Below are 26,363 nucleotides of genomic sequence, written 5' to 3' on the forward strand. Positions count from 1 at the left end.
GTAATACATGCCAGTAGCAAGGCAGATCAGTCAATCACAGGCCACGTCAGGCAACAGAAACTATAGTAGATTTTTGAACAGGGAAACTTAAAGAATTGTTAATTAGTAAAAGGTAGTTAATTACTATAAGGGATAAAAGAGGGCTAAAGCAGGAGTTGCATATTAATGCCAAATCTGGCCATTAATCCAGTTTTGTAAATAAAGTTTTATTGGAACACAGCCATGCTCACTAATTTATATATTAGAAAGTGAAAGTGAAGTCACTCAGTTGTGTCCAACTCTTTGTGACCCCATGGACTGTAGCCTACCAGGCTCCTCAGTCCATGGGATTTTCCAGGCAAGAATACTAGAGTGAGTTGCCATTTCCTTCTCCAGGAGATCTTCCCAACCCAGGAATTGAACCCAGGTCTCCCATATTGTAGGCAGATGTTTTACTGTCTGAGCCACCAGGGCCTCAATTTATATATTACCTATGTCTGTTTTCATGCCGAGTTGAATTGTGACAGACTGGCCTACAAAACCTAAAACATTTGTTCTCAGGTCTTAAAACAATGCCAGCCTTGCTCTAAGAGGTCCAGAAGTAACAGGTGCCAGGTGCAAAGAAGCAGTCATCAAGTACAGGTTGAGGAACAGTGGAAAGTGAAGGAACTTTGAGGATTTATGACAGAGCCTCTTCCCCAACCCCAGGCTGAAATTCAGCCTCTTTGAAATGGGTATGGCTGTGTTGCCTATAGCAAAGAAACTTGTTAGTGCTCTCAGATGGGAAGAGCGTGGCCTGAGGGTGCAGCTGGAGCTGATCTTTGAGGACCACTGGGCTTCCACACTGAATTTTAAAACGGAGGACTGGAACCCTGATGAAAATATTTTCCTGCTGCTCTTGCCTTTGAGTGTCCTTTCACTGCTCTCTAGTCACAACACCTAACATTGTGCTAGCTGGCAAGGAGGATTGTTTATAAGGTCTAGTTCTAGAATTACAAAGTAGAGCAAAGGGTAGATTTGGAATTGGCACACAATAAATTGATAACTGCCACATAAAAGTGGTGGAGAATAGTATAGGAGAATGACGTGAGCCTCAGAGGTTTTTGCATGAAAGTGGAAGAATAAAAGAAAGCAGAAGCACGAGCAAGCAAAAATGGAAGCCTTCAGGATCTGAGGACTGCAAGGTAATTAGGTGTTTGAGAAAATGAGGTGGTTTCATTTAAGCATGCACACAAAGAGAACATTGGGTGTAGCCAAACCTCAAAGCTGGAAAATTTTAAATTTTTAAGGGATTGTACAGTACTGAGTTTCAGTCCTTTCTAGCAGTACTTGGCATTTAAGTTTGGCATAAATATTTTATGAATTAATTCATTATATAAAAATGTGTCTTAATGAGATGTACTCTAAAACAGTGATGGGGTAGTGAAGAAGTATTTTTAAATCATCCTCATCATGTAAGTTATTTTATAATGTATTTGTACATGTACTTTAGATTCACGGTAAAAAGGACTGTGGTTGAATAGTAAGGAAGGATTGTGCTCACAAGTGTTTTCATCATATAAAACTTAGAAAGTGAATGTTGTATAGATTTAAATGTCGCTGAAAAGTTGGCTCACTTTTAGTAACTGTTGCCCTGTGTTATTTGTGACCAGTCTTATTAGAGATTGGTCACAAGTTAATTGGTCTGTGTGTGGGGTTTTTGTTTTTTTTTTTTGTCTCTGGTTTTTGATACCAAAATTATGCAGGAGAGCGAGAATAGTTTTTAGTGTGTTTTTAGTGTGGGAATTATTCCCAAATGAAAATTAAAAAGATGACTCAAGTTTTTTAATGATTTCAGAATTTGTTAGTAATTTATTACTTTCGCTCCTGACTCTAATAAGAAATTAAAAGGGATTTGCATGTGAATAATTATATCAGGCAAAGTGAAAATTAACCAGGCCTGCTTTTTCCTACTTCAAAGTAAAGTATGTAATTGGCACTTCCCTGACAGTTCAGTGGTTAAGACTCAGTGCTTCCACTGTAGGGGTGTGGGATCCCTGGTGGGGGCAGGGGGTGAAAACAAAGTAAATTATGTAATTGAAAAGCTATCTTGTTTCTTTTCTTTTTCATCATAAAAGCGTAAAGGATACCTGTTCTTAGGCACATCTAAAATGTTTGCTTTTTCCCTCATCCCTAAAATTGATCCTTAAAATTCCACATATTTATGTTTATATTACTTTTTATTTTTAAAGAATCAGCACAGAGCAGTAGATCAAGTAATTAAAGCTGTAAGAAAAATCTGTGGTGCTTTAGATGGCGTGGAGACTCTTGCCATTACAGAATCGGTAAAGAAGCTGAAGAGAGCAGTAAATCTTCCAAGGAGTAGAAGTGCTGAAGTGAGTATTTTTTAGTCGTTAGCATTTTATCACATGCAAATATGTACATAAGTCAGCATCTGTCATTTAAACTGGGAAATTTTTGCTTCTGCTAGACAAAATGTTACCATTTTAACTCTAGCTTTTACTTTTGAGCTGATTTGGTCACTTATTTGGTAAGGTGAGGGAATTTCCAAGAGGAGATGGACTGCCTTGAAGAATTTTGTGAGAGTTGACATTGAATAAATGGATATCCAGCTGAACTTTTTGTGTGTAGAGGAGAAACTCTGGCAAAAATGAGTTGGTCGAAGATTTTAAGGTAATACTGCCCTTGAAGGAGCTGGATATTAATAGCTAACATTTCTCCCTCTGGATGCAAATGTCCATGGTTGTCAATGGGGAAGTTCTGCTTTGGAGTAAACCTCCTTCCTATTGGAAAGACCCAGAAGTCTCTGTAATAGTGACTTAAATTGCCTCAGAAGCAACCAGATTAGGAGCCCTCACTTGATATCATACTGTTGTGTTTAGTAAAAGTCCTCCCTGTGGTATTTTCCACTGGGATTTAATTAACTGTTCAGAGGGATGTTCATAGCTCTGATTGGAAGGATGAAAGAAGGATCACAAGACATGATAACTTTCAAGAAAGGAAAAGTTATGTTGATGGTATGTTCTTCAACAAATGTCTGGGAAATAACTCAATCCATTTATTGTCTCAAAGACCCTATCCATATGGTATACAGAAATTTGAGTCTCTCGTGTTTTGTTAGTTTGTTCTTATTATGTGCTTGTTTTTTAGAAATTAAAAAACATCTGAAATCATTTGGAGGCAATAAAATGCCATGGTCTGGGATTTCCCCAGTGGTCCAGTGGTTAAAGAATCAGTCCTGCAATTCAGGGGACATAGGTTCAGTCCCTGGTTGGGGAACTAAGATCCCACATGCTGTGGAGCAGCTAAGCCTGCCAGCCACAGCTACTGAGCCCAGGTGCTCTGGAACCCATGTGACACAACTTTAGAGGGTCCATGTGTTGCAACAAAAGATGCCACATGTTGCAACAAAGTTCCTGCATGCTGAAACTAAGACCTGATGCAGGCAAATAAATAAGTATTTCTTTAAAAAAAAAATAAATGCCATGGTCCTAATGCTGTCTGAGGCTTCTATTCATTATATTCATTTGCTGGGTAAATGAGCAGAGAGTAGGAGATAAACTCAGTTCAAATAATTATAAGGGCTTTTTTGAGACACTAAATGGTAATAAGTAGATTTCTAGTTTCTTTAAGGATATGCTTATGCTAATCATAGAGCAAGTAATGGAAAATAAAATACTGTATTAATATATTTAGCACATTTGAGTTTCAAATATTAATTACCAAAAAATGATTTGATGAGGCAGATTTTGCTGAGTTTATTTTGCAGTACTTTTCATTTATTGCATGGTTTTCTTGATATTGAAAGTATCTTTTTATTTGGTTTGGGACATTCACTTTCTTTTTGCATTCTTTTTTATTGTTTTATTAATTCTTCAGACACTTGGAAAGTTTCTCCAGTGAAGGATTTCTTTGATATAGAGTTTAATAAGTGTATTGAAATTAAAAGTAAACATTTTATATTCCATCATGGGTGATTTTCTGACTAATCTGTATGTGTGTAAGCAGGCAACTTCACTGTCTGGAGGAGGAGACATTAACAGGAGTTCAAGTAGGGGTATGTATTTAAGTTCCTTACATTTTAGGAGTAATTGTTGCTTTTACAGAGAATTATATTAACAATTTCTTTAAATCTAGGCTCACTGAATCCTGAAAATCCTTTTCAAGTAAGCATGGACCAGTTAACTGCGGCAATTTATGATCTTCTCAGACTCCATGCAAATTCTGGTAGAGGTTCTGTAGATTGTGCCCAAAGTAACGGGAACATTAAGGAAGCATGGACTACAACAGAACAGCTCCAGTTTACAATTTTTGCTGCTCATGGTATTTCAAGTAACTGGGTATCAAAGTAAGTAGCTATTTAGAAGAAGATATGTACAACTTTACCTGGAGGCTAATATAACCTTGTAAAACATCAGCATCCACTGTTACCTTGGTCTTTAAATGGATACTTGATCCACCAAATACCTTTGTGTTTTTCCTAAGAATTACAAAGATGTTTGATGCTGTTAGTAAATATTATTATCACTCTCACTACATGCAGAAAAAGCAGGAAAATATATTTAAACTAACAAGGGCAAATGTTAATAAATTAGTTAATTTATGACTGCTGTTTCTGGCTTGCCTTTAGAACCAGGGTAGTGGGACTAGACTTTTTTAGCACATTTATTTTTCCTCTTTAGTAGTTTTTACAGTTTACTCTTGTTAGACTTTGAAGTCTACAAGGGCATATTTCTTTTGTTGAATTTTTAATATGGGTTTTTCTTTTTTGATTTTTTTTTTTTGTCAGTACCAAAAAGTTTACCACCTTCAGCTTATCTGGAAATGACTAGTATAAACTGAAAAGTCCAAATTGGATATATTTAATGAAATAATTTTTTTTTTTTGAAATAATTTTTATAATAGTTTAATGCTATAAAATAAAGACAAGTTGTTGCTGTTGTTCAGTTGCTAAGTTATTTCTGACTCTTCTCGACTGCATGGACTGCAGCATGTTAGGCTTCCTTATCCTTCAGTATCTCCTGGAGTTTTCTCAGATTCATGTCCATCGAGTCAATGACACTATCTAATCATCTCATCCTCTGCCGCCCTCTCCTCCTTTTGCCTTCAATCTTTGCCAGCATCAGGGTTTTTTCCAGTGAGTCAGCTCTTTGCACCTGATGGCCAAAATATTGGAGCTTCAGCTTCAACATTAGTCCTTCCAATGAATATTCAGGGTTAATTTCCTTTAGGATTGACTGGTTTGATCTCCTTGCTGTCCAAGGGACCCTCAAGAGTCTTCTCCGGCACCATAATTCAAAGGCATCAGTTCTTCAGCACTCAGCCTTTATGGTCCAATTCTCACATCCGTACATGATTACTACTGCTACTACTACCAGCCTAGTTATGAGATATCAAATGTAAATTCTGCTTTAGAACATAAACTGAACATTAGATACTATATAATATGACTTGAAATGGTATATTAATTCAGTCAGTAAATATTTACTGAATACCATCTGTGGGCAGTGTTCTTTGTACTAGGGACTCAGCAGTTAAAAGGCAGCGAAAAATCTTTGCCCTCTTGGAACTTGCATTTTGATGGGTACTATTGCTGTCTTAAGGTATTTCATTCTTTTAAATAGTTACAGGGATAATATTATCCACATTCTTCATACAAAAACATGTATATACACAAATTTAGGGACACTAATGAAAACAAATACTCAGCAGAAGACAATGCAGTGATAATTAAAATGAATTTTTTTTTCCCCCCCTGTGCTGTACAGCTTTGGGGAACTCAGTTCCCAGACCAGGCAGTGGTAATGAAAGCCCGTATTTGAAACTACTAGGCAGTGGTAATGAAAGCCTGTATTTGAAACTACTAGGCCACCAGGGAACTCCCAGTACAATGCTGATTTTAAAAGAGGTTGAAAAAAGCAATCAGATAGCTATGTGAACCAGTGAGATTAGATTTGAAATATATTTTGAATGATAAACAGATTGTATGAACAAAATGGACGAACAAAATGTTTAATGGGTAAGCCTAGCAGTAAGTTAGAATACTAGTAGAATACAGTTTTATTGAACCCGAAACTCCCTACAAGATTGCCTGACTATATATTACCCAGGTCTGTAATTGTGGCAGTTAGGGACTAAATCATTGCCTTCCCATGAAAGATTACAGTAGCATCTGTCCCTATGGATGGTGCTGCTGCTGCTAAGTCATGTCAGTCGTGTCCAACTCTATGCGACCCACAGACGGCAGCCCACCAGGCTCCTCTGTCCCTGGGATTCTCCAGGCAAGAATACTGGAGTGGGTTGCCATTTCCTTCTCCCCATGGATGGAGCCCTCCTAATCAGGAAGATCAGCTCAGTGTAGCTCAGGCCCATGCACCATTAGTATGGTAAATGGACTCTACTTCAGTGGCTCACCAAAGGAAAATGGCACCTAGGGAACATAAATGCTTATACTGTTACTTCCTAGAATGAATATACCTAGAAATGAGGAATTATTCAGTGTCATTTAACTAAAATTTAATGCTGGTAACTAACTGTTACCAAATTGAGATAAATTCTCCAGTTGGTATCAATATGGTTCCTTTAGACTGACACCTAGGAATATATGTTCCCTTCTGTATTCCCTCTGCTCTGCCTCTATTTTTGTAGGATTTGCAATAGTTAAATTTTAGATGTTTTTCCAAAAATTCACTGATATAGTAACCAAATTATTTCAGATAATAGTCACTTAGGGAAGAATGGCTAATGGCAAATATATATACTTGGTTAGTTAACTCATTTGTGTTTATCAAATAAAAATTAAATTAAACCCTTTTATTTTCTCAGTTATGAAAAATACTACTTGGTATGTTCCCTGACTTACAATGGAAAGGATCTTTTTAAACCTATTCAATCAAAGAAGGTTGGCACTTATAAGAATTTCTTCTATCTTATTAAATGGGATGAACTGTAAGTGAGACTTTTGGCTTTTTATTCTTTCAGTATGTCCTGTTCTTTACCTTTTTCCATGTATGCTTCCAGCTTTCATTTTTAATTACAATTTCCATTAAAATTAGATTCTTACTGATACCTTAAAGATTCTTCTAGATACGATTTTATAGAATGGACTGAAGCTCTTATTTAAAATCTGAAATACTCTTGAATATTCATATTGTTAAATTACAGAACCATGCCATCAATTCTTCCTAGCCTTTGTCTAGTTAAAGTCATGTGTAATTATGGTGTTTTATAATATTGCTTTAGTTTAGTATTTATTCTGTGACAATGTATCTAGGAAGCGTAGTTCTTGGTTAACAGATTTTAAAAATTATTTTCAATCCATGTATAAGATGATATTTTGAACTGTTAATATTTTTAAAATATTATCTTTGAACTAAGGGAATGCTTTCATTATTTAGGCAAATAGGCAATTGCAAAACTTTATTCTGCATTTATTAAATAGTTTCCTAGTTTTCTTTTTTTTAATTACAAAAGTAGCACATGTTTGTGTAAACAGTCAAATAATGTAAAAATGCATATAGGGTGAAAAATGTCATTTTACTTCCAGCACTTAACTGTCTCATGACTCCTCAGAGTGACCACTCTTGACCTCATGTGTCCTTTCAGATCTTATTAAAAAAAAAAAGCACCAGTAAACATATATGTCTGTCTGTGCATGTATGTGCACACAAACATCTAGAGTCAGAAACACTCATGAACATTCATCTAGCTTTTCCTAAAAGAAATAAAGATGATGGTTATCTTGCCTAAAAATTGACATTGCAAGTCTTAAATAAAAGGATTAACAAATTTTTGAAGAGAGAAATGTTATATGTTTGAAATTTTAGTGAAATTTATTTAAGATCTTTTAGTATTTGTTAACCAAGCTTGCTACTTACTTACATAAATTTTACTCAGAATTAAAGATTATTTGAAGAGTCAAATAAAATACCTAAAATTGTCAGTTTCGTTAAAGGGTTAAACTTCTTATTCAATCTAATTTGTTTTTTCTATTAATACATTTCCCCCCCATAGAATCATTTTTCCCATCCAGATATCACAATTGCCGTTAGAATCACTTCTTCACCTTACTCTTTTTGGAATTTTAAATCAGAGCAGTGGAAGTTCCCCTGATTCTAATAAGCAGAGAAAAGGGCCAGAAGCTTTGGGCAAAGTTTCTTTACCTCTTTTTGACTTTAAACGGTAAGTGTTGCTGAGTTGTAATGGTGAGTTACTGTGAACACCCCTGCAGTATCAGTATTGGCCAGAGAATGGAATGAAGAAAACACATTCATGATGAGATAATGAGTTGTCACCGTTTCCCGGTGTGATTAAAAGAGGTCATTTCAGAGATACAGAGAAAACCAAAGTTGTTCTGGTGTCATTTGAACATATCTATATGGGTTTTCAAAGGATTCTTCGCTGGTCACTGTTCCAGAAGAAAAGCAGCAGCCAATTCATTCTTTTTTTTAAATTCATTCTTTAATTGTCATTTATGAAAAGCATTATATTATTGACATAATATTCATGGTCTTAGACGTTCCTTTGATTAAAACAACAAAACTCCATTTTCCATCTTCTCATCCTTTCCCCATCCTCCTGTTTGAGTGTACAGCTGCATATTATTCCCTTCTCTTTACCTGACTGATCTCCCCTTACTGTTATGGGCCCCTGGCCTTTAATCTTCAAAAGTCCCACATGTATGCAAAACTTGCTGATCCTTAAGGTAAAAGACATTCCTTTTGAGCTTTGTGTCTACTAATAACCTTTGGGATAGTATAATCTACCTGGCTTTTCAGCTGACTGTTTTGATTATGTTTTAAGTAATAATATGTTCCTTGAGACCATGAAGTGTCTTCTTAAATGAAAAGAAAAATCATTGACTAAGTTTGGGATGCTTGATATAGAACATGATAACATTTTGGAGAGTGATAATGGACATTATCATATTGGAGTGTCTTAAGTTCTGCAATCAAGCTGCTGTGTTTAATAATAATATTACTGTAATAACAAACACATAGCATGTACTCTATGCAAGCTATTAGTTTGAATGCTGTATACATAGCCTTATATACCTCAGAACAACCTTATGAAGGTAGGTATTATTATCCCTTTTTACAGAGGGGGAAATCAAAGTGGTTTGCCCTTGGGCACTTAGTTAATAAATGGTAGAACTGAGTTTGAATCTAGGGAATGTGGCCTCAGGGTCTGTATTCTCAACATTAACCTATATTGCCATTCTCAGATTTATTTGATACCATGATACTTGTTTTGATTTAAAATCCATCTTTGAAACCATTTTGGGAAATGATTTAATAATTGATCTATTTAACTTACAAGAACTGCTGGAAGATCCACTGGAGAAGGGATAGACTACCCACTCCAGTTTTCTTGGGCTTCCCTTGTGGCTCAGTTGGTAAAGAATCTGCCTGTAGTGCAGGAGGGAGACCTGGGTTCGATCCCTGGGTTGGGAAGATACTCTGGAAAAAGGAAAGGCTACCCACTCCAGTATTCTGGCCTGGAGAGTTCCATGGACTCTATAGTTCATGCGGTCACAAAGAGTCGGACACAACTGAGTGACTTTCACTTTAACCTACAATAAAATGATTAAAAAATATTATTTTCCCATGTACTTAAATATAGCATTTTTCATATATTTTTTTCTTTTGTCTCTCCCCCTATATGTGAGAAGGCCATGTAAGATTTTTAAATTATATACCTTTCATTGGGCTCCAATTTTATTTGACACCTGACATAATTCTGAACTGACAAACACTAGAGAAGAGCAGTTAAGAGATTGCTATTAATGATACATATTTAGAACTCCTTTAGAGTCCATAACTACTCTAAAACAGAATATTGGCCACATAAAGGAGGGGGATTGTGTTCTCAGTCGTCTTTGATACATAAGTGTCAGGTATAGTTAATGTGAGAAAATCAAATGTAATTGTGTCTAAATGAGTCAGTTTTGAAAACCTTCGTGCACTTGAAAGCAACAAGAGTCTGCTTCATTCAAGGAGTATTATCACTTTTTGCCATTTTATTTGCTTATTAATATGTGTTTTTATTGAATTAATGACCTTCTTTCAAGATTCAAAAGAGTAAAGGGAAGGGCAGTTGACTTTTGTTAGACAATTAAATAGTTTGCATGCGTCCAGTGCTCAACGGTTTAAAAGAATGAACTGATGTCATTAAGCTTGAGAGTTTGCCAAGCTGTGTAGTCAGTCTAGATAATGTTAGGATTTAACATTCAAAAAATGCTCAGAAATTAAGAAGGGAGATGACTTTATATATAAATACATAGAGAGAATCTGTGTTAATGATTTAGTTGTGCTCATGTGCTATAATATAATGATCAGAAATCCTGGTCTTGAAATTCTTTTAAAATTAATTATGTTTAAGCTACAACCTGCATACAGCCTGATAAAGTTATTATAAGAGCCAAATGATTTACAGGCATTTCAGTCAACCTCAGCAACAAATGAGTTCTTAACTCATTTTTAAATAAATGGAATCAAGCGTTTAACCTGCTGTTCCTTTATAGTTGAATCTCAGGATTACCAAATAATTGATGTGAGAAGGTTCTTTGTAGAAAAATTTCAGCTAATAGATGCAGAAAGAATGACAGAATATCAGAATTTTGCAATTTCTGTTGTTATTCAGTCGCTCAGTTATGTTCGACTCTCTGCGACCCTATGGACTGTAGCATGCCAGGCTTCCCTGTCCTTCATCTCCTGGAGCTTGTTCAAACTCATGTCCATTGAATCAGAGATGCCATCTAAGCATCTCATACTCTGTCGTCTCCTTCTCCTCCTGCCTTCAATCTTTGCCAGCATCAGGGTCTTTTCTAATTGAATTGGCTCTTCGCATCTGGTGGTCCAGAAGTATTGGAGCTTCACCTTCAGAATTGGTCCTTCCAGTGAATATTCAGGGTTGATTTCCTTGCAGTCCAAGGGACTATCAAGAGTCTTTTCCAACACTACAGTTCAAAGGCATCAATTCTTTGGAGCTCAGCCTTAATGGTCCAATTCTCACATCCATACATGACTACTGGAAAAACCGTAGCTTTGACTAGATGGACTTTTGCCGGCAAAGTAATATTTCTGCTTTTTAGTACGCTGTTTAGGTTTGTTTTAGGTTTTCTTCCAAGGAGCAAGTGTCTTTTAATTTCATGGCTGCAGTCACCATCTGCAGTGATTCTGGAGCCCCAGAAAATAAATTGTGTCACTGTTTGCATTGTTGGCCCATCTTTTTGCCATAAAATGATGGGAGTGGATGCCATGATCTTAGTTTTTGAACGTTGAGTTTTAAGCCAGCTTTTTCACTCTCCTCTTTCACTTTCATCAAGAGGCACTTCAGTTCCTCTTCACTTTCTGCCATAAGGGTGGTGGTGTCTACATATCTGAGGTTGCAATCCGTACTGAAATAATAGATTTAGGCCAGGAAATCTCAGTCTTGGCACTGTTGACATTTTGAGCCAAATGATTCTTTGCTGTGGGAGATTGTCCTGTGCATCGTAGGATGTTTGGCAGTACCTTTGACTTCTGCCCTCTAAATGTCAGTGGTACACCCTAGTTGCCAACCAAAAAGTCTTGAGACATTGCCAAATATCTAGTGGAGTCAAAAGCATTCTTGGTTGACACTGATTTAAGTCACTTCAATTCAGTCGCTTAGTCGTGTCCAACTCTCCGCAACCTCATTAACCGCGGCACGCCAGGCCTCCCTGTCCATAACTAACTCCTGGAGTTCACCCAAACTCATGTCCATCGAGTTGGTGATGCCATCCAGCCATCTCATCCTCTGTCTTCCCCTTCTGCTCCTACCCCCAATCCTTCCCAGCATCAGGGTCTTTTCCAGTGAGTCAACTCTTTGCATGATGTGGCCAAAATATTGGAGTTTCAGCTTCAGCATCAGTCCTTCCAATGAACACCCAGGACTGATCTCCTTTAGTATGGACTGGTTGGATCTCCTTGCAGTCCAAGGGACTCACAAGAGTCTTCTCCAACACCACAGTTCAAAAGCATCAATTCTTTGGTGCTCAGCTTTCTTCACAGTCCAACTGTCACATCCATAAAACCATAGCCTTGACTAGACGGATCTTTGTTGGCAAAGTAATGTCTCTGCTTTTGAATATGCTATCTAGGTTGGTCATAACTTTCCTTCCAAGGAGTAAGCGTCTTTTAATTTCATGGCTGCAGTCATTATCTGCAGTGATTTTGGAGCCAAAAAAAAATAGTCTGACACTGTTTCCACTGTTTCCCCATCTATTTGCCATGAAGTGATGGGACTGGATGCCATGATCTTAGTTTTCTGAATGTTGAGCTTTAAGCCAACTTTTTCACTCTCCTCTTTCACTTTCATCAAGAGGCTTTTTAGTTCCTCTTCATTTTCTGCCATAAGGGTGCTGTCATCTGCATCTCTGAGATTATTGATATTTCTCCTGGCAATCTTGATTCCAGCTTGTGCTTCCTCCAGCCCAGTGTTTCTCATGATGTACTCTGCATAGAAGTTAAATAAGCAGGGTGACAATATACAGCCTTGATGTACTCCTTTTCCTATTTGAAACCAGTCTGTTGTTCCATGTCCAGTTCTAACTGTTGCTTCCTGACCTGCATACAGGTTTCTCAAGAGGCAGGTCAGGTGGTCTGGTATTCCCATCTCTTTCAGAATTTTCCACAGTTTATTGTGATCCACACAGTCAAAGGCTTTGGCATAGTCAATAAAGCAGAAATAGATGTTTCTCTGGAACTCTCTTGGTTTTTCCATGATCCAGCGGATGTTGGCAATTTGATCTCTGGTTCCTCTGCCTTTTCTAAAACCAGCTTGAACATCTGGAAGTTTACGGTTCACGCACATAATGCTGAAGCCTGGCTTGGAAAATTTTGAGCATTACTTTACTAGAGTATGAGATGAGTGCAATTGTGCAGTAGTTTGAGTATTCTTTGGTGTTGCTTTTCTTTGGGATTGGAATGAAAACTGACATTTTCCAGTCCTGTGGCCACTGCTGGGTTTTCCAAATTTGCTGGCATTTTGAGTGCAGCACTTTCACAGCATCATCTTTCAGGATTTGAAACAGCTCAACTGGAATTCCATCACCTCTACTAGCTGGGTATGGTTTTTGCTTTGGCTCCATCCCTTCATTCTTTCTGAAGTTATTTCTCCACTGATTTCCAGTAGCATAATGGGCACCTACTGACCTGGGGAGTTCCTTTTTCAGTATCCTATCATTTTGCCTTTTCATACTGTTCATGGGGTTCTCAAGGCAAGAATACTGAAGTGGTTTGCCATTCCTTTCTCCAGTGGATCACATTCTGTCAGACCTCTCCACCATGACCTGCCCATCTTGGGTGTCCCCACAGGGCACGGCTTAGTTTCATTGAGTTAGACAAGGCTGGGGTCCGTGTGATTAGATTGATTAGTTTTCTGTGATTGTGGTTTCAGTGTGTCTGCCCTCTGATGCTCTCTCACAACACCTACTTGGGTTTCTCTTACCTTGGACATGGGGTATCTCTTCACGGCTGCTCCAGCAAAGCACAGCCGCTGCTCCTTACTTTGGATGATGGGTATTTCCTCACGGCCGCCCCTCCTGACCTTGAATTTGGAGTAGCTGCTCTCAGCCCTCCTGTGCTGGCACAACTGCTGCTTCTTGGATGTGGAGTTGCTCCTCTCAGCTACCGCCGCTGACCTCGGACGTGGGGTAGCTCCTCTCTGCCGCTCCTGCGCCGTCACAGTCTGGCGCTCTCGGTCGCTGCCCCTGGCCTTGGGTGTGGGGTAACTCCTCTCCGCCGTGCTTCTGTGCTGTCCGTCGCCTCATGATTTAAGTAATGATTTATTAATGCCTGTTAAGAAACCATTGTGATTAACTTTTCTGGAACTTTATAATAAATGGTTTAGACTGATAGCACTTGAACATCACAGAAGGAGAGATACACCAAACAATGCATGCTTTATTTGATGCATCAGAAATTAGTAGTATACAATTCCAGCTGTAAAACATTACGTATTCTTGCCAGATTACTAACCTTCAATCAGCTCAGTTCTTTAGATCTAAATATTACAGAAAACATGGGAGATAAAGGGACATACTAAAATGATACCAGGGGAATGCGGTCAGTAAAAGCCAGGATACAGATAAGTTTTCACAACAAAAGACTTGGATTATTCAACAAGTAATGGGATAAAAAGGAACAATGTATAGGGTAAAACAAGAGTTGGTTAACTTTCTGTAAAGAGAACTAGACAGAAGTAGTTGAGACTTTGTAGGTCATGTAGTCTCTGTCGCAACAACAAAAGCAGTGATAGGCAACATGTAAATGAATGAATGTGGCTTTGTTCTAATACAAGTTTACTTACAAAAGCAGGTGACAGTCTGGAGTTTGACCTTTGACTTAAAAGATAACTTAAAAAGACATATCACCCAACACACATGTTGGACCTGCTTGTATCCTAATTCAAACCAGCTGTTAAAAATTTTTTTAGAGCCACTCAGAGAAATTTGAATGCTGACTGTATAGCCGATACCTTTTATTAATGTATTATTAATTATTTGGCTGTAGTGCGTCTTTGTTGCTGTGCACAGGCTTTCTCTAATTGTGGTGAGCAGGAGCTACTCTTGTGGTGCGTGGGCTTCTCATAGCAGTGGCTTCTGTTGCAGAGCACAGGCTCTAGGTGTGTGGGCTTCAGTAGTTGCTGAGCCTGGGCTTAGATGCCCCATAGCATGTATAATCTTCCCAGAATAGGGATCAAACCCCTGTCCTCCCTGCATGGGCAGGCTGATTCTTAACCATTAAACCACCAGGGAAGTCCCTAGCTGATAACTTATAAGTAGTTATTTTTAATTATTTTGTTGTAATTATGTTTAAATAACAGTATTTATCATTTGGAGACTCATAAAAGTGTATACAAATAAAGTGATATAATCAGAATTTGCCTACAGATAATCTAGCTGATGGTGAGGGTGGCTCTAGAATAGATAGAATATAATGTGTGAAGATCTTTTTTTTGGCCACCCCACATAGTTTGCAGGGTCTTGGTTCCCCAACCAGGGCTCGAACCTGGGTCCCCTGCAGTGAAAGCACAGTCTCATAGCCGCCAGGGAATTCCTGTGCCAAAAATTTAAAAGCTGTTAATCTGCTAGAGAAAACGTAAACTGGAGTCTAGTTTTGGAAAGGATATTTACTATTTGAATAAAATGAACAAAGTTTGATGAAGTTTATAGTTTCCTACTTTTATATATCATGTTATTTTTCAGAAATTTCATCTGTGTGTTTCTAATTTCAGTAGATTATAAATTGGTAGTTTAGGGCAAGGGTCAGCGTACTCCAGCTCACTGCCTGTTTTTTGTTTTGTTAGAACACAGCACACAGTTTTAAAATGTATTATTCATGGCTTCTTTTGGCCCTGTAATAGGAGAGTTGAGTCTGACAGAGATTGTATAGCCCAGCTGCTAGTGCTGCTAAGTCGCTTAAGTCATGTCCGACTCTGTGCGACCCCATAGACGGCAGCCCATCAGGCTCCCTGTCCCTGGGATTCTCCAGACCAAGAATACTGGAGTGGGTTGCCATTTCCTTCTCCACAGAAGACCCCAAATATTTGCTGTCTGGCCCTTTATAGAAAAAGGTTGCTGACCCCTGGTCACAAACAGGTTAAACTTCTCATCTGGAACAATCCATACTTTGACACAAAGTAGATACTAGTTTCCTTGACATGTGTTTTTATTCTTATGGTAGAATTCAAGGAGTGGTTATGAAATCCAAACCACCACCTTGAGATATGTTTCCCTGTAGATGATGTTCAAACACTGTCCTATAGAAGTTGTTTTGGGGACAGGTGACTCTGAGACTTTACCCATCTTTGCTTCTGTCCCAAGCCCCATTTCATCTTCCCTTATTTTGTTCTAACTTCCATACTTCAGTACATTTACCTAAAGTGAAAATACACTATAGAGAGTGACTCCTTCTAATATGTTCTTTCTATATAGACGATGTTTAATAAATATTTGATTATTAACATTTCAAATACATTACCATGTGTTGTGAGCTTTTAATTAATTATTAAAATGAAAACCACAGTATTCTTCTGTTTACATTCATGAAGGTTTTTAACATGTGGAACTAAGCTTCTGTATCTTTGGACTTCATCACATACAAATCTTATTCCTGGAACAGTCCCCAAAAAAGGATATGTGATGGAAAGAATAGTGTTACAGGTAATGATACTTGCTGACACATGGAGACGTTTAAGTTTTAATTTCTTTATAAAGAATATATGTATACCATGGTCTCAGTTGTTACTAAAGAAGCCTAACTGATCTTATTTAGATCTTAGGATCTGTATTTAAGTGTTAATAAGCCATTTCCTATTTCTGAGAAATAGTAAAAGATGCATTTATACCAATCCCACAAATATATGTGCTATTGAGAAGTACTAATAACGGTAATCACTCTTAATAAAAGGACAGAAGCATTAATTTAATATTTGATATTTTCAGCATTATGGCTAAGACAAATCAAAAATAAGTAAATGTAGCAAATATGTGGACTTTTCAGCTGTAATTTGATCAATTTCTGTTGATTTTTAAGGTTGATTTTCCTTCTCCTACGTTTGATATCATTTATACCACTCCTCAAGTGGACAGAAGCATTATACAACAACACAACTTAGAAACGTTGGAGAGTGATGTGAAAGGGAGACTTCTTGATATTCTTCACAGAGACTCATCACTTGGGTATGCTCCTTTAATTCTCTTGCCTTATTATCTCTTACAATGTAAAGTTCAAGTTAATGGTTTATTAAATGTCCTGATTTAGTTCATGATTTAGCAATGTTCCTGATATGGAAAGTTTTATTTTTCTGTTTTTAGTTGTATAAAAAGACTATATAAGTGCATAAAATTTAGAAATTTGTGTAAGTCAAACTTTCTGCATAATCAAATGCAAATAACAGACTGGGGACTATAATCTATTTCCTTAATATATGAAGAACCTTTTTATGTAAGTAGAAAAACCGACAACACAGTGGTAGACAAAGAATATGAATAGGTTTTTCTTCGGAAAAGAAATACAACGTCTGAAAAAAATGTTTAGCCTCTCAGTAATCAAAGAGTTTTAAAGTAATACAAGCTACCATTTCACACGTCAGATTGTTGAAAATTAAAATGTCTCATTATATGACGTATTGATAGAATACAGAAAAACAGGAATTACACTGTGGGCAGAACTCTGAAAGTTTTGGGAGAGCAATTTGGCAGTCTGTTAAGGCCACAGTGTCCATAATCTGTGACCTAACAATTCCACTTCCAGTTACAGTATTATTTTAAAGAAAACCCTTTTATATTTGCTTGTGGAGACAAGAATATTCCTTGCAGTATTTCTTTGGGTTGTTGTAAAATGGATATACATGTTCATTAATGGGTTAAATTATGGTACATTTATCTAACATCGCTATGTAACTATTAAGAATGAAGTTATGGCTGTTATTAATATATAAGATATTAAATGAAGAAAGCAAGTAGGATAGTTTGTATAGTGTGTTCAGTTCACTTCAGTCACTCAGTTGTGTCCAACTCTTTGCGACCCCATGGACTGCAGCACGCCAGGCCTCCCTGTCCATCACCAGCTCCTGGAGTCCACCCAAACTCATGTCCATTGAGTCGGTGATGCCATCCAACCACCTCATTCTCTGTCGTCCCCTTTTCCTCCTGCCTTCAATCTTGCCCAGCATCAGGGTCTTTTTCAGTGAGTCAGTTCTTCTCATCAGGTGGCCAAAGTATTGGAGTTTCAGCTTCAACATCAGTCCTTCCAATGAACACCCAGGGCTGATTTCCTTTAGAATGGACTGGTTGGATCTCCTTGCAGTCCAAGGGACTCTTAAGAGTCTTCTCCAACACCACAGTTCAAAAGCATCAATTCTTCGGCGCTCAGCTTTCTGTGTAGTCCAACTCTCACATCTATACATGACTATTGGAAAAACCATAGCTTTGTCTAGACGGACCTTTGTTGGCAAAGTAATGTCTCTGCCTTTTAATATGCTGTCTAGGGTGGTCATAACTTGCCTTCCAAGGAGTAAGCGTCTTTTAATTTCATGTTACCATTAACATAAAGGAAAGAAGAATTCGATATATGCACCTTTGTATATGCTTCTATAAAAACAGACTAACTCTGGAAGAATATACTAGGTGAGGCAGTTGTCACTGGGAGAGGAACTGGAAGGAGAGAAACCTAATTGTGTGCCTTTTTACAGTATTTGATTTTTTTCTTCATACTCCACATGAAATGAATACATTTCAATTCATTGCATGGATTATAAACACAAAGGTAGATAGATAGGTAGTGAAATAGTGAAATATTTCATTCACGTAAACATTTGTCGTTAAGAGTAAATTGCAATCTCCAAAACAGGTTTTTATTTTGAATATTCCTCAAATGAGCTCTATATTCATTGTCTAAAATTTTGTAGTAGTATTTGATTTTGACATGACTTTTGATTTTACTTGTATAAAATGATGAAATCCTTGCTGTCTTTTAGAGTAGGTTCTCCTTATTCAACTCTAATTTCTAGTGCCTGGCATCTGGTTAGAGCTCAATAAATTTTATTAGGCTGAATTATCCTTCAGTTTCTTAACTAAGACTCTCCTCTCAAAGCAGAATGATTTCTTTCTATCCCCCAAATTAGGGTACATTAGTGGTGTTTGATGTACATTGCGTTTTTCTATCCCAAATTAGTATTAATGCTTCTACCAAGAAGTAGCTGTCCTAAAAGGAATGAATTTCTGCTTTGTATTTTTAATCATTGAGATTATAACTGTCATTATGGTATCACTGAAAAGTAATTTAATTGTATTATGTATTTAGACTTTCTAAAGAAGATAAAGCCTTTTTGTGGGAGAAGCGTTATTATTGCCTGAAACACCCAAATTGTCTTCCTAAAGTACTTGCAAGTGCCCCAAACTGGAAATGGGTTAATCTTGCCAAAACTTACTCATTGCTTCAGCAGTGGCCTCCATTGCATCCACTAACTGCCTTGGAGCTTCTTGATTCGAAGTAAGTTAGCTGTGGTTGAATTTATTTGTTCTGTTTTATTGTTGTCAATTTTTCTGGCAAGATATTATTTACAGGATTAGTTCCCTTTGTTTTAATGTGAAAGCAGTGTCATATAAATGTGTAAATGCATATTTCTATAAACACATCTTTTGTGTTGAGGTTATTAAAAAGGGATGTCATATCATTGAAAACTAATCTAGAGAGGTTGTAAATTTTCAATAATTTGTTTTATTTTTATGATATGGGTCAGAATTTATTTTCATGATCTTAAAGGTTTCTAAACAGTCACAAAATTGTATTTGTGTATAGGACAATATGATTTCTTCCTAAGAAAAAAGATGAAACACATTGCTTTTCAATAGCTATTTGAGCGTTCTTTGTCAGGAATAAATTGAGATTGTGTCGTCAGGGAAAATAGGTTCATTAGAAATCATCATCAAATCTTGATTTTGTGGTATGCTTCTAGATTTGCTGATCAGGAAGTGAGGTCCCTAGCTGTGACCTGGATTGAGGCCATCAGTGATGATGAGCTAACAGATCTTCTTCCACAGTTTGTGCAGGTGAGTTTTTTACTAGGTTATCTACCCTTCTTACGCTCTCTCCAGTTTTTATGAGTAGGGAGGGATCTTGCTAAGGGATCTCCTTTCTGTTTTGATTAAAAGTACTGAATACTTTCGTTCAGTTGGGATGTTAAAGTGCGTTGCATTTGAATTTAGTGTGAAATTTTTTCTACTATTGTCAGCTGCCTTGCTTGAATACTATATATATAGGTACCTAGAATTTTAATTATCAGAATAAACCAGACTTGAGGTTTTCTTTCTTTTTTTTTAAATTGGCCACTTAAACATAGCTAATGAATGTTATTCCCAAGTCAGTGTACTTTTCTGCTTGATTTCATTAATTTCACCTAAATTAATTGTTTCATTTTTTATTAGTATCATCTTTCCTCAACAAGAGTAATCCTTGATTTATATAGTTTATATTTTGATAATTTTATCCTAACAATGTAGTATGGGTTTGACAACTACTCATTCTTATTTTTCTTTGCATGTAGGCTTTGAAATATGAAATTTACTTGAATAGTTCATTAGTGCACTTCCTTCTGTCCAGAGCGTTGGGAAATATACAGATAGCACACCATTTATATTGGTAAGATTTAAATTTTCTTAAGTACTTTATTTCTGTTCCTATTATTTATACAAATGACACTCAAAGTCTAAACAGTATGCTCAGACCATTTGCTGTTGATACCAGGTGTTTTATTGGAGTGACTATTGTAAAGAAGCTAAGTTTTTATGTATTTAGAAATAAAACCAGAAGTAACAGAACCCTCTATTTCAGAATTACTTGGCATGTTAGAGCTCTGTAATATTGAAAGAGTTTTTCTTGCTTGTATAGCTTAAAATTAATTCCTAGATACCCCAAATTAAACTTTTTAAATAAATTTTTGAGAGACATTAATCTAGTTCTTAGAAGTGGCTGACATCAATATTTTGCTGTATTAGGCTCCTCAAGGATGCTCTGCATGATGCACAGTTTGGTGCCCGATATGAACATGTTTTGGGTGCTCTCCTCTCAGTAGGAGGAAAAGGACTCAGAGAAGAACTTTTGAAGCAGACAAAGCTTGTACAGCTTTTAGGAGGAGTAGCAGAAAAAGTAAGACAGGCTAGTGGATCAGCCAGACAGGTATGTACCCACAGAGGGAACATAAATGTTTTGATGTTAAAGAATCTTTGCAGTACTGACAAGTTAAGCTTTTATTCTTTTTCAGTAGACATCCAGTAGAACTCATCTATGCTGTCTTAAGCAGATTGAATTCAAAGGTTGCTTAAAATCTATTGGAAAAGATATTTTATATCCTAACTCAGTTCCCTTTCATTTCCATGCTTATAAATTTCTTTCCGATTAAAATTGTTCTCGAGTTTCTTTCTCATTGTTTTGCTTTTTAACTTTTTTGTGATTATAAAAGTAATAAAAGTATGAATTGATGCTACTGTTGAAGAAGTTCAAATGAATATGCTTATAAGCTTAAGATTCATTTATATTCTAGCAGGTGTATCTAATAGTGTTCCATTGTGTAAATAATAGCACATTTTTTTTATCCATTCATCTGTTGATGGACATCAAGCTTGTTTCTATTATGTGACTATTACTGAATAGTGCTACCGTGAATATTTGTGTGTTTTTTTTTTGTTTGAACATCTGTTTTCACTGTGCCTAGGAGTAGAATTACTGTATCGTATAGTAATTCTGTGTTTTTTGAGGAACCACTGAACTCTTTCCTAAAGTAGCTTCACCATTTTATGATTCTGGTATAATACTTGTAAGGTATGAAGGTTCAGTGGTAAAGAATCCGTCTGCTAATGTAGGAGATTCGGGAGACATATGGGTTCAGTCCCTGGGTCAGGAAGATCCCCTGGAGAAGGAAATGGCTACCTACTTCAGTATTCTGCCCTGGAAAACCCCGTGGACAGAAGAGCCTGGCAGGCTACAGTCATGGCTTCCCAAAGAGGCAAACATGACTTAGTGACTGAATAACAAAAAAACAAATGAGGGTTTCATTTTCTCCATATCCTTACCAAAATTTATTTTTAGTTTTTTTAAACTATAGTCATCCTAGTGAATGTGAAGTGGCATCTCATGGTGGTTTTGATTTGCATTTCCCTAATGTCTAATGATTTGGAGCTTATTTTCATGTGTTTGTTGGCCATTTGTATATCTTCTGTGGAGAAATTTCTAAGTCCTTTTTAATTGGTTTGTCTTTTTGTTGTTGAATGTTAGAGTTCTTTATGTATTCTGGATACTCTCAGATATACTGTTTGTAAATGTTTTCTCCCATTTTGTGTATTTTTATTTCCTTCATAATGTACTTTGATGCACAGAAGATTTTAATTTTATGAAATCTAACTTTTTTTTTCTTTTGTTGCTTGTTCTTTTACTTGTTCTTGTCCTATCTAAGAATTCATTGTCAAATCCAAGGTCACAATGATGTACACTTATGTTTTCTAGGAGTTCTATAGGTTCACTTTTTAAAAGTCTTTGATCCATTTTGAGGTTATTTTGTTGTTGCTTGTTTGCTTTGTTCTATGAGCCGAGCGTCCCAACTTCATTCTTTTACATGTGGTTATCCAGGTGTTGCTGCACCATCTGCTAAAGGAACTGTTCTTTCCTATTGAATAAACTCAGCACCCTAGTTGAGAATCAGTTGACCATAGTTGTATGAGTTTATTTCTGGACTCTCAGTTCTGTTCCATTGATCTATATGTCTGTCTTCACACTATACTTTTTTCATTACATAGCTTTGTAGCAGGTTTTGAAATCAGAAAGTGTGAGTCCTCCAACTTTTTCTTTTTCAAGATTGTTTGCCTGTTTGGAAGTCCTTTATAATGCTATATGAATTTTAGTATCAGCCTTCCCATTTCTGCAAAAAGAGCAGTTGAAGTTTTGATAAAGATTGTGTTGAATTTGTAGATCAATATTTGGGAAATATCACAATCTTAGTAATTAATAAGTCTAAAAGTTCATGAACGTGGGATATCTTTGACCTTTAATTTCTTTTAGCAATGATGTTTTTTTATTTGTAAATTGCTTTTTTTTTTTGACTTGGAGAATTCATGTCAGTACATACAACTATACTTTTTGTTTAATAATGAGAACATAGTATTACAAGGTACGGTAGCATAAATTATGAACCATTACATCTGTGCAGGTTGTTTATACATTTTTTCTTTTCCTGAACAGTTCTGTGATGAACTTGAATGTGTAAGTGTTTGTCCCTTTGCTGGTATTCCTTTATAGGATAATCCTACAGATGAAATAATTCAGTCAAGAGCTATATACATTTTCAGTTATAATAGTTTATATTAAATTGCAATATCAAAAACAAAACTTAACCAGTGAAGACCCCACTCCCCACCAATAGATTATGAACGTATCTATTTCCAACCCTATTGCCAGCACTAAATGTTATCTTAAATTTTTCGTCTATTAGATAAAAATTGGTATCTCGTTATTATTTAGTTTCTGTTTGTTTATTTGACTGTCAGTATTAACGAATATGTTAAATATGAGCATATGTACTTCCCCCTTATGTTTATAGTCTTTGCTGTAAATTTTATTTTTATAGTATATTAACTTTCTTTAGCAACAGCTGTTTTTGACTGCATGACAGTTGGGCATTTAAAAAATTGGGTCCACATCGTGTTTTTATTGTCTGAAAAATAGGTCTTCATTTTCATTATGTACTTACAATATCAACTTCTTTAACTAGGTTATCCTCCAAAGGAGTATGGAACGAGTACAGTCCTTTTTTCTAAGAAGTAAATGCCGTCTTCCTCTCAATCCAAGTCTTGTGGCAAAAGAATTAAATATTAAGGTGACATAAAATACTTTAGTTCATATTACATTTTCAAATATTGTGTAATAAAAAGGCAGGTGGGCAGGTATGCTTAAGGCAAGTGCAGTGCGTGGGTTGGTTATAAGTGCGTAGGTTGGTTATAAGTACTTCTGGTTGTGTGTTTGTGTAAAATCTGTTTTTATCTCAGTATATGCCTATCTAATTACCATTCTTGAACAAAACAGAATGAAATTATTTATTGACTTGAAATAAATTATTTTTTGCTGTGGTATAATAGTTGCATATGTTATAATTCCAGTGGTAAAACTCCCTAGCCACAGGTAGGCAGTTTTTTACCTTCCTTGTGAATGGCCACTTGGACTCTTCAAAGGTTTATAACACTTTTTAGAGTCATTAAAAAGTAGTTGTAATATCAAAATTGAGTAATTGTATTTTTAATTGGGCTAATAATAATACAAATAGTGGATTTTTCTCTAACTTGTGTTCAGCAAAAGTAACCAGTAAATTCATCCATTAGAGTCTGTTGTTTTGAAAGGAGTCTCAGATTTAATTTTTTTTTTAAGTTGACATATGGCTACTCTTCATTGGACTATAACAGTGGGTGACAGGGTTGTGTAATTATGTCACTGAAGGTGGGTGTAGCAGGGATTACATTTTCCCTTTGGATTTTGTTTGTTGTTTTCTTTAAATTACTCTTACAGTCTTAAATTAGTTTTTTAACCAGTTTAATTTTATTTTATTTATTTATTTATTTATTTTTAACCAGTTTAATTTTAAATTTGATGTCTGCTAATGAATTTGTTCAGTTTATTTTTATTTCAGTATTATCATTTTAATGCTTAACATATTGTATTTGTAGTCGTGTTCCTTCTTCAGTTCTAATGCTGTGCCCTTGAAAGTCACAATGGTGAATGCTGATCCAATGGGGGAAGAAATTAATGTCATGTTTAAGGTGAGCAGAATAAGGTGACTTTGTTCGTTTGTTTGTAATTTAAAAATTCTTTTCTCACATTCCTTTTTCAGAATTGCAAAAGTAATTTTATTTAGTGTTAAATGAAATTGAATAACTGTGAAAAATTATTACTGCTATAAACTCTTTCCAAATGGATTTGGGAACAAGGGCAACTCTGGGCTAGAGCTGCTGCATATGGCCATCTTATGCTAGTTAAGTATATCACAGCTCCAGGTAGTGCCTTTCACCCAGACTATGATATAAATGGTACACCTTAGAGATGTGCAGAGTAAAATTGCAAAACTATGAACTGGCACTGTTTCTGAAAACATGTAACTTACCTGTGGGAATCTGTTACCAATCAGAGCTTCCAGGTGCATGGTAAAGGGGCAGTAGTAAAGAATATTCCTGCCAGGGCAGGAGACTTAAGAGACATGGTTCGATCCCTGGGTCAGGAAGATCCCCTAGACAAGGAAATGGCAACCCAATCAGTATTCTTGCCTGGAAAATTCAATGGACAGAGGAGCCTGGCAGGCTACAGTCCATTGGATCACAAAGAGTCAGACAGACACAACTGAGCATGCACACACATGCATTAGCAATCAAAGTTTTCTTTGTTGCAGTCACAGTTAGTATTATTTTTAGGAAAGAATGTAGAGATTTAGTTAATTCAATGAGTTTGATTAGTCAACTACCTTTGATATATATAGCAAGTTCCCATATACTCAGATCTGGTTTTGGACTCCATTTTATTTTACTGATGTCTTTGCCTTTTCCTAAAACAGTCTCATCTTTTTGAATACAGTAATTTTGTATATCGTAATTTTTTTAAGGCAAATTACCTCTTTTTTTTTTCCCCATAATTTTCTTGGCTCATCTCAAAAATGTATTTATCATTATGTGTTTTAAAGTTATTTTATCCAATTTAAGAAGAAAATGAAAACTTAAATGTAATTCCAGTTGGAATTCATTTTTGGAGAGCTAACTTTTTTTTAAAGTAAACTGATCATTGTAGATTCATAGTTCACTTTAAGAAATTACACAGAAATCCTGTGTACCCTCTACACAATGATATTATCTTGTACAATATTGCAGTTAGGATATTGACATCGATACAGTTAAGATATGAAATATTTTGATCATCAAAAAGATCACCCATATTGCCCTTTTAAAAAATTGAATATAATACTCATACTGTAAAACCTAGTCTTTTAAAGTGTACAGATCAGGAAATCGAGACGTAAAGAAGTTAAGTAACTTTCTCTGGGATGCTGCAGAAGAATAAAAAAGTGGTTCAGTTTGTCTCATTCTTTACTCTTTTCTCTATTCCCTTCTCCCCACTCCTCCCCCCTTTTTTATATGTAATCTATTAAGGCTTTTGGAAATGTACGAGTTTCATTTTGTTTCCTTGATTTCAAGGTTGGTGAAGATCTTCGGCAAGATATGTTAGCTTTACAAATGATAAAGATTATGGACAAGATCTGGCTTAAAGAAGGACTAGATCTGAGGATGGTAATTTTCAAATGTCTCTCAACTGGCAGAGATCGAGGTAAATCTGTTAGATGTAGTCTTTTTTTTTTTTTCCCCTTGGATAACGCTCAGAGTGTTCATGCTCTAACGGTCCTGATGCTGGTCTGTGATCTCAACCATATTAGAATGTACAGACTTTATCTTATCAAAAGGAAATCAGGTCAGAGACTTCCCCCATGGTCCAGTGGTTAAGACTCTGCCTTTCCTCTACAAGGGGCACAGGCTTGATCCCTGGTCAGAATAATTCCTCAAAAAAGGGGCAGTCAAGTCTATTTAAGAATTCTTGTTGATATTCAATAATAACTCAATGAGTAGCCCTAATCTTGCAAGACAGTACATCTTATGAAATGGAAGTCACTTTATCAAGAGAGATTGCTCAATAAGAGCCTGTCATTTGCTTGGATTAGTTTTTCTGTCACCATACTTATTTCATATAGTTGAACTCTTCTCTTTTATGGAATTCTGTGTAATTTTGTAGGCAGTGAACTTCCTCCCTTTATGTTGTTTCTAACTGATGGTTGAGTGC

General features: G+C 36.2%; 1 protein-coding gene across 1 annotated transcript in view; it reads left to right on the plus strand.

The window, feature by feature from the left end:
* The window catches only part of PIK3C2A (phosphatidylinositol-4-phosphate 3-kinase catalytic subunit type 2 alpha), a 107,288-nt gene that overhangs the window by 64,941 nt on the left and 15,984 nt on the right, over positions 1–26,363 (plus strand). Inside the window, exons 9-22 of the mRNA XM_024975781.2 lie at positions 2,211–2,354; positions 3,988–4,036; positions 4,117–4,327; positions 6,805–6,927; positions 7,993–8,160; positions 16,054–16,165; positions 16,539–16,684; positions 18,810–18,998; positions 19,465–19,558; positions 20,053–20,147; positions 20,504–20,684; positions 23,269–23,373; positions 24,215–24,307; positions 25,727–25,856. Coding sequence (XP_024831549.1) covers positions 2,211–2,354; positions 3,988–4,036; positions 4,117–4,327; positions 6,805–6,927; positions 7,993–8,160; positions 16,054–16,165; positions 16,539–16,684; positions 18,810–18,998; positions 19,465–19,558; positions 20,053–20,147; positions 20,504–20,684; positions 23,269–23,373; positions 24,215–24,307; positions 25,727–25,856 — 1,840 coding nt within the window. The remainder of the gene's footprint in view (positions 1–2,210; positions 2,355–3,987; positions 4,037–4,116; positions 4,328–6,804; positions 6,928–7,992; positions 8,161–16,053; positions 16,166–16,538; positions 16,685–18,809; positions 18,999–19,464; positions 19,559–20,052; positions 20,148–20,503; positions 20,685–23,268; positions 23,374–24,214; positions 24,308–25,726; positions 25,857–26,363) is intronic.

Source organism: Bos taurus, chromosome 15 (genome assembly GCF_002263795.3).
Source record: "Bos taurus isolate L1 Dominette 01449 registration number 42190680 breed Hereford chromosome 15, ARS-UCD2.0, whole genome shotgun sequence".
NCBI lineage: Eukaryota > Metazoa > Chordata > Mammalia > Artiodactyla > Bovidae > Bos > Bos taurus.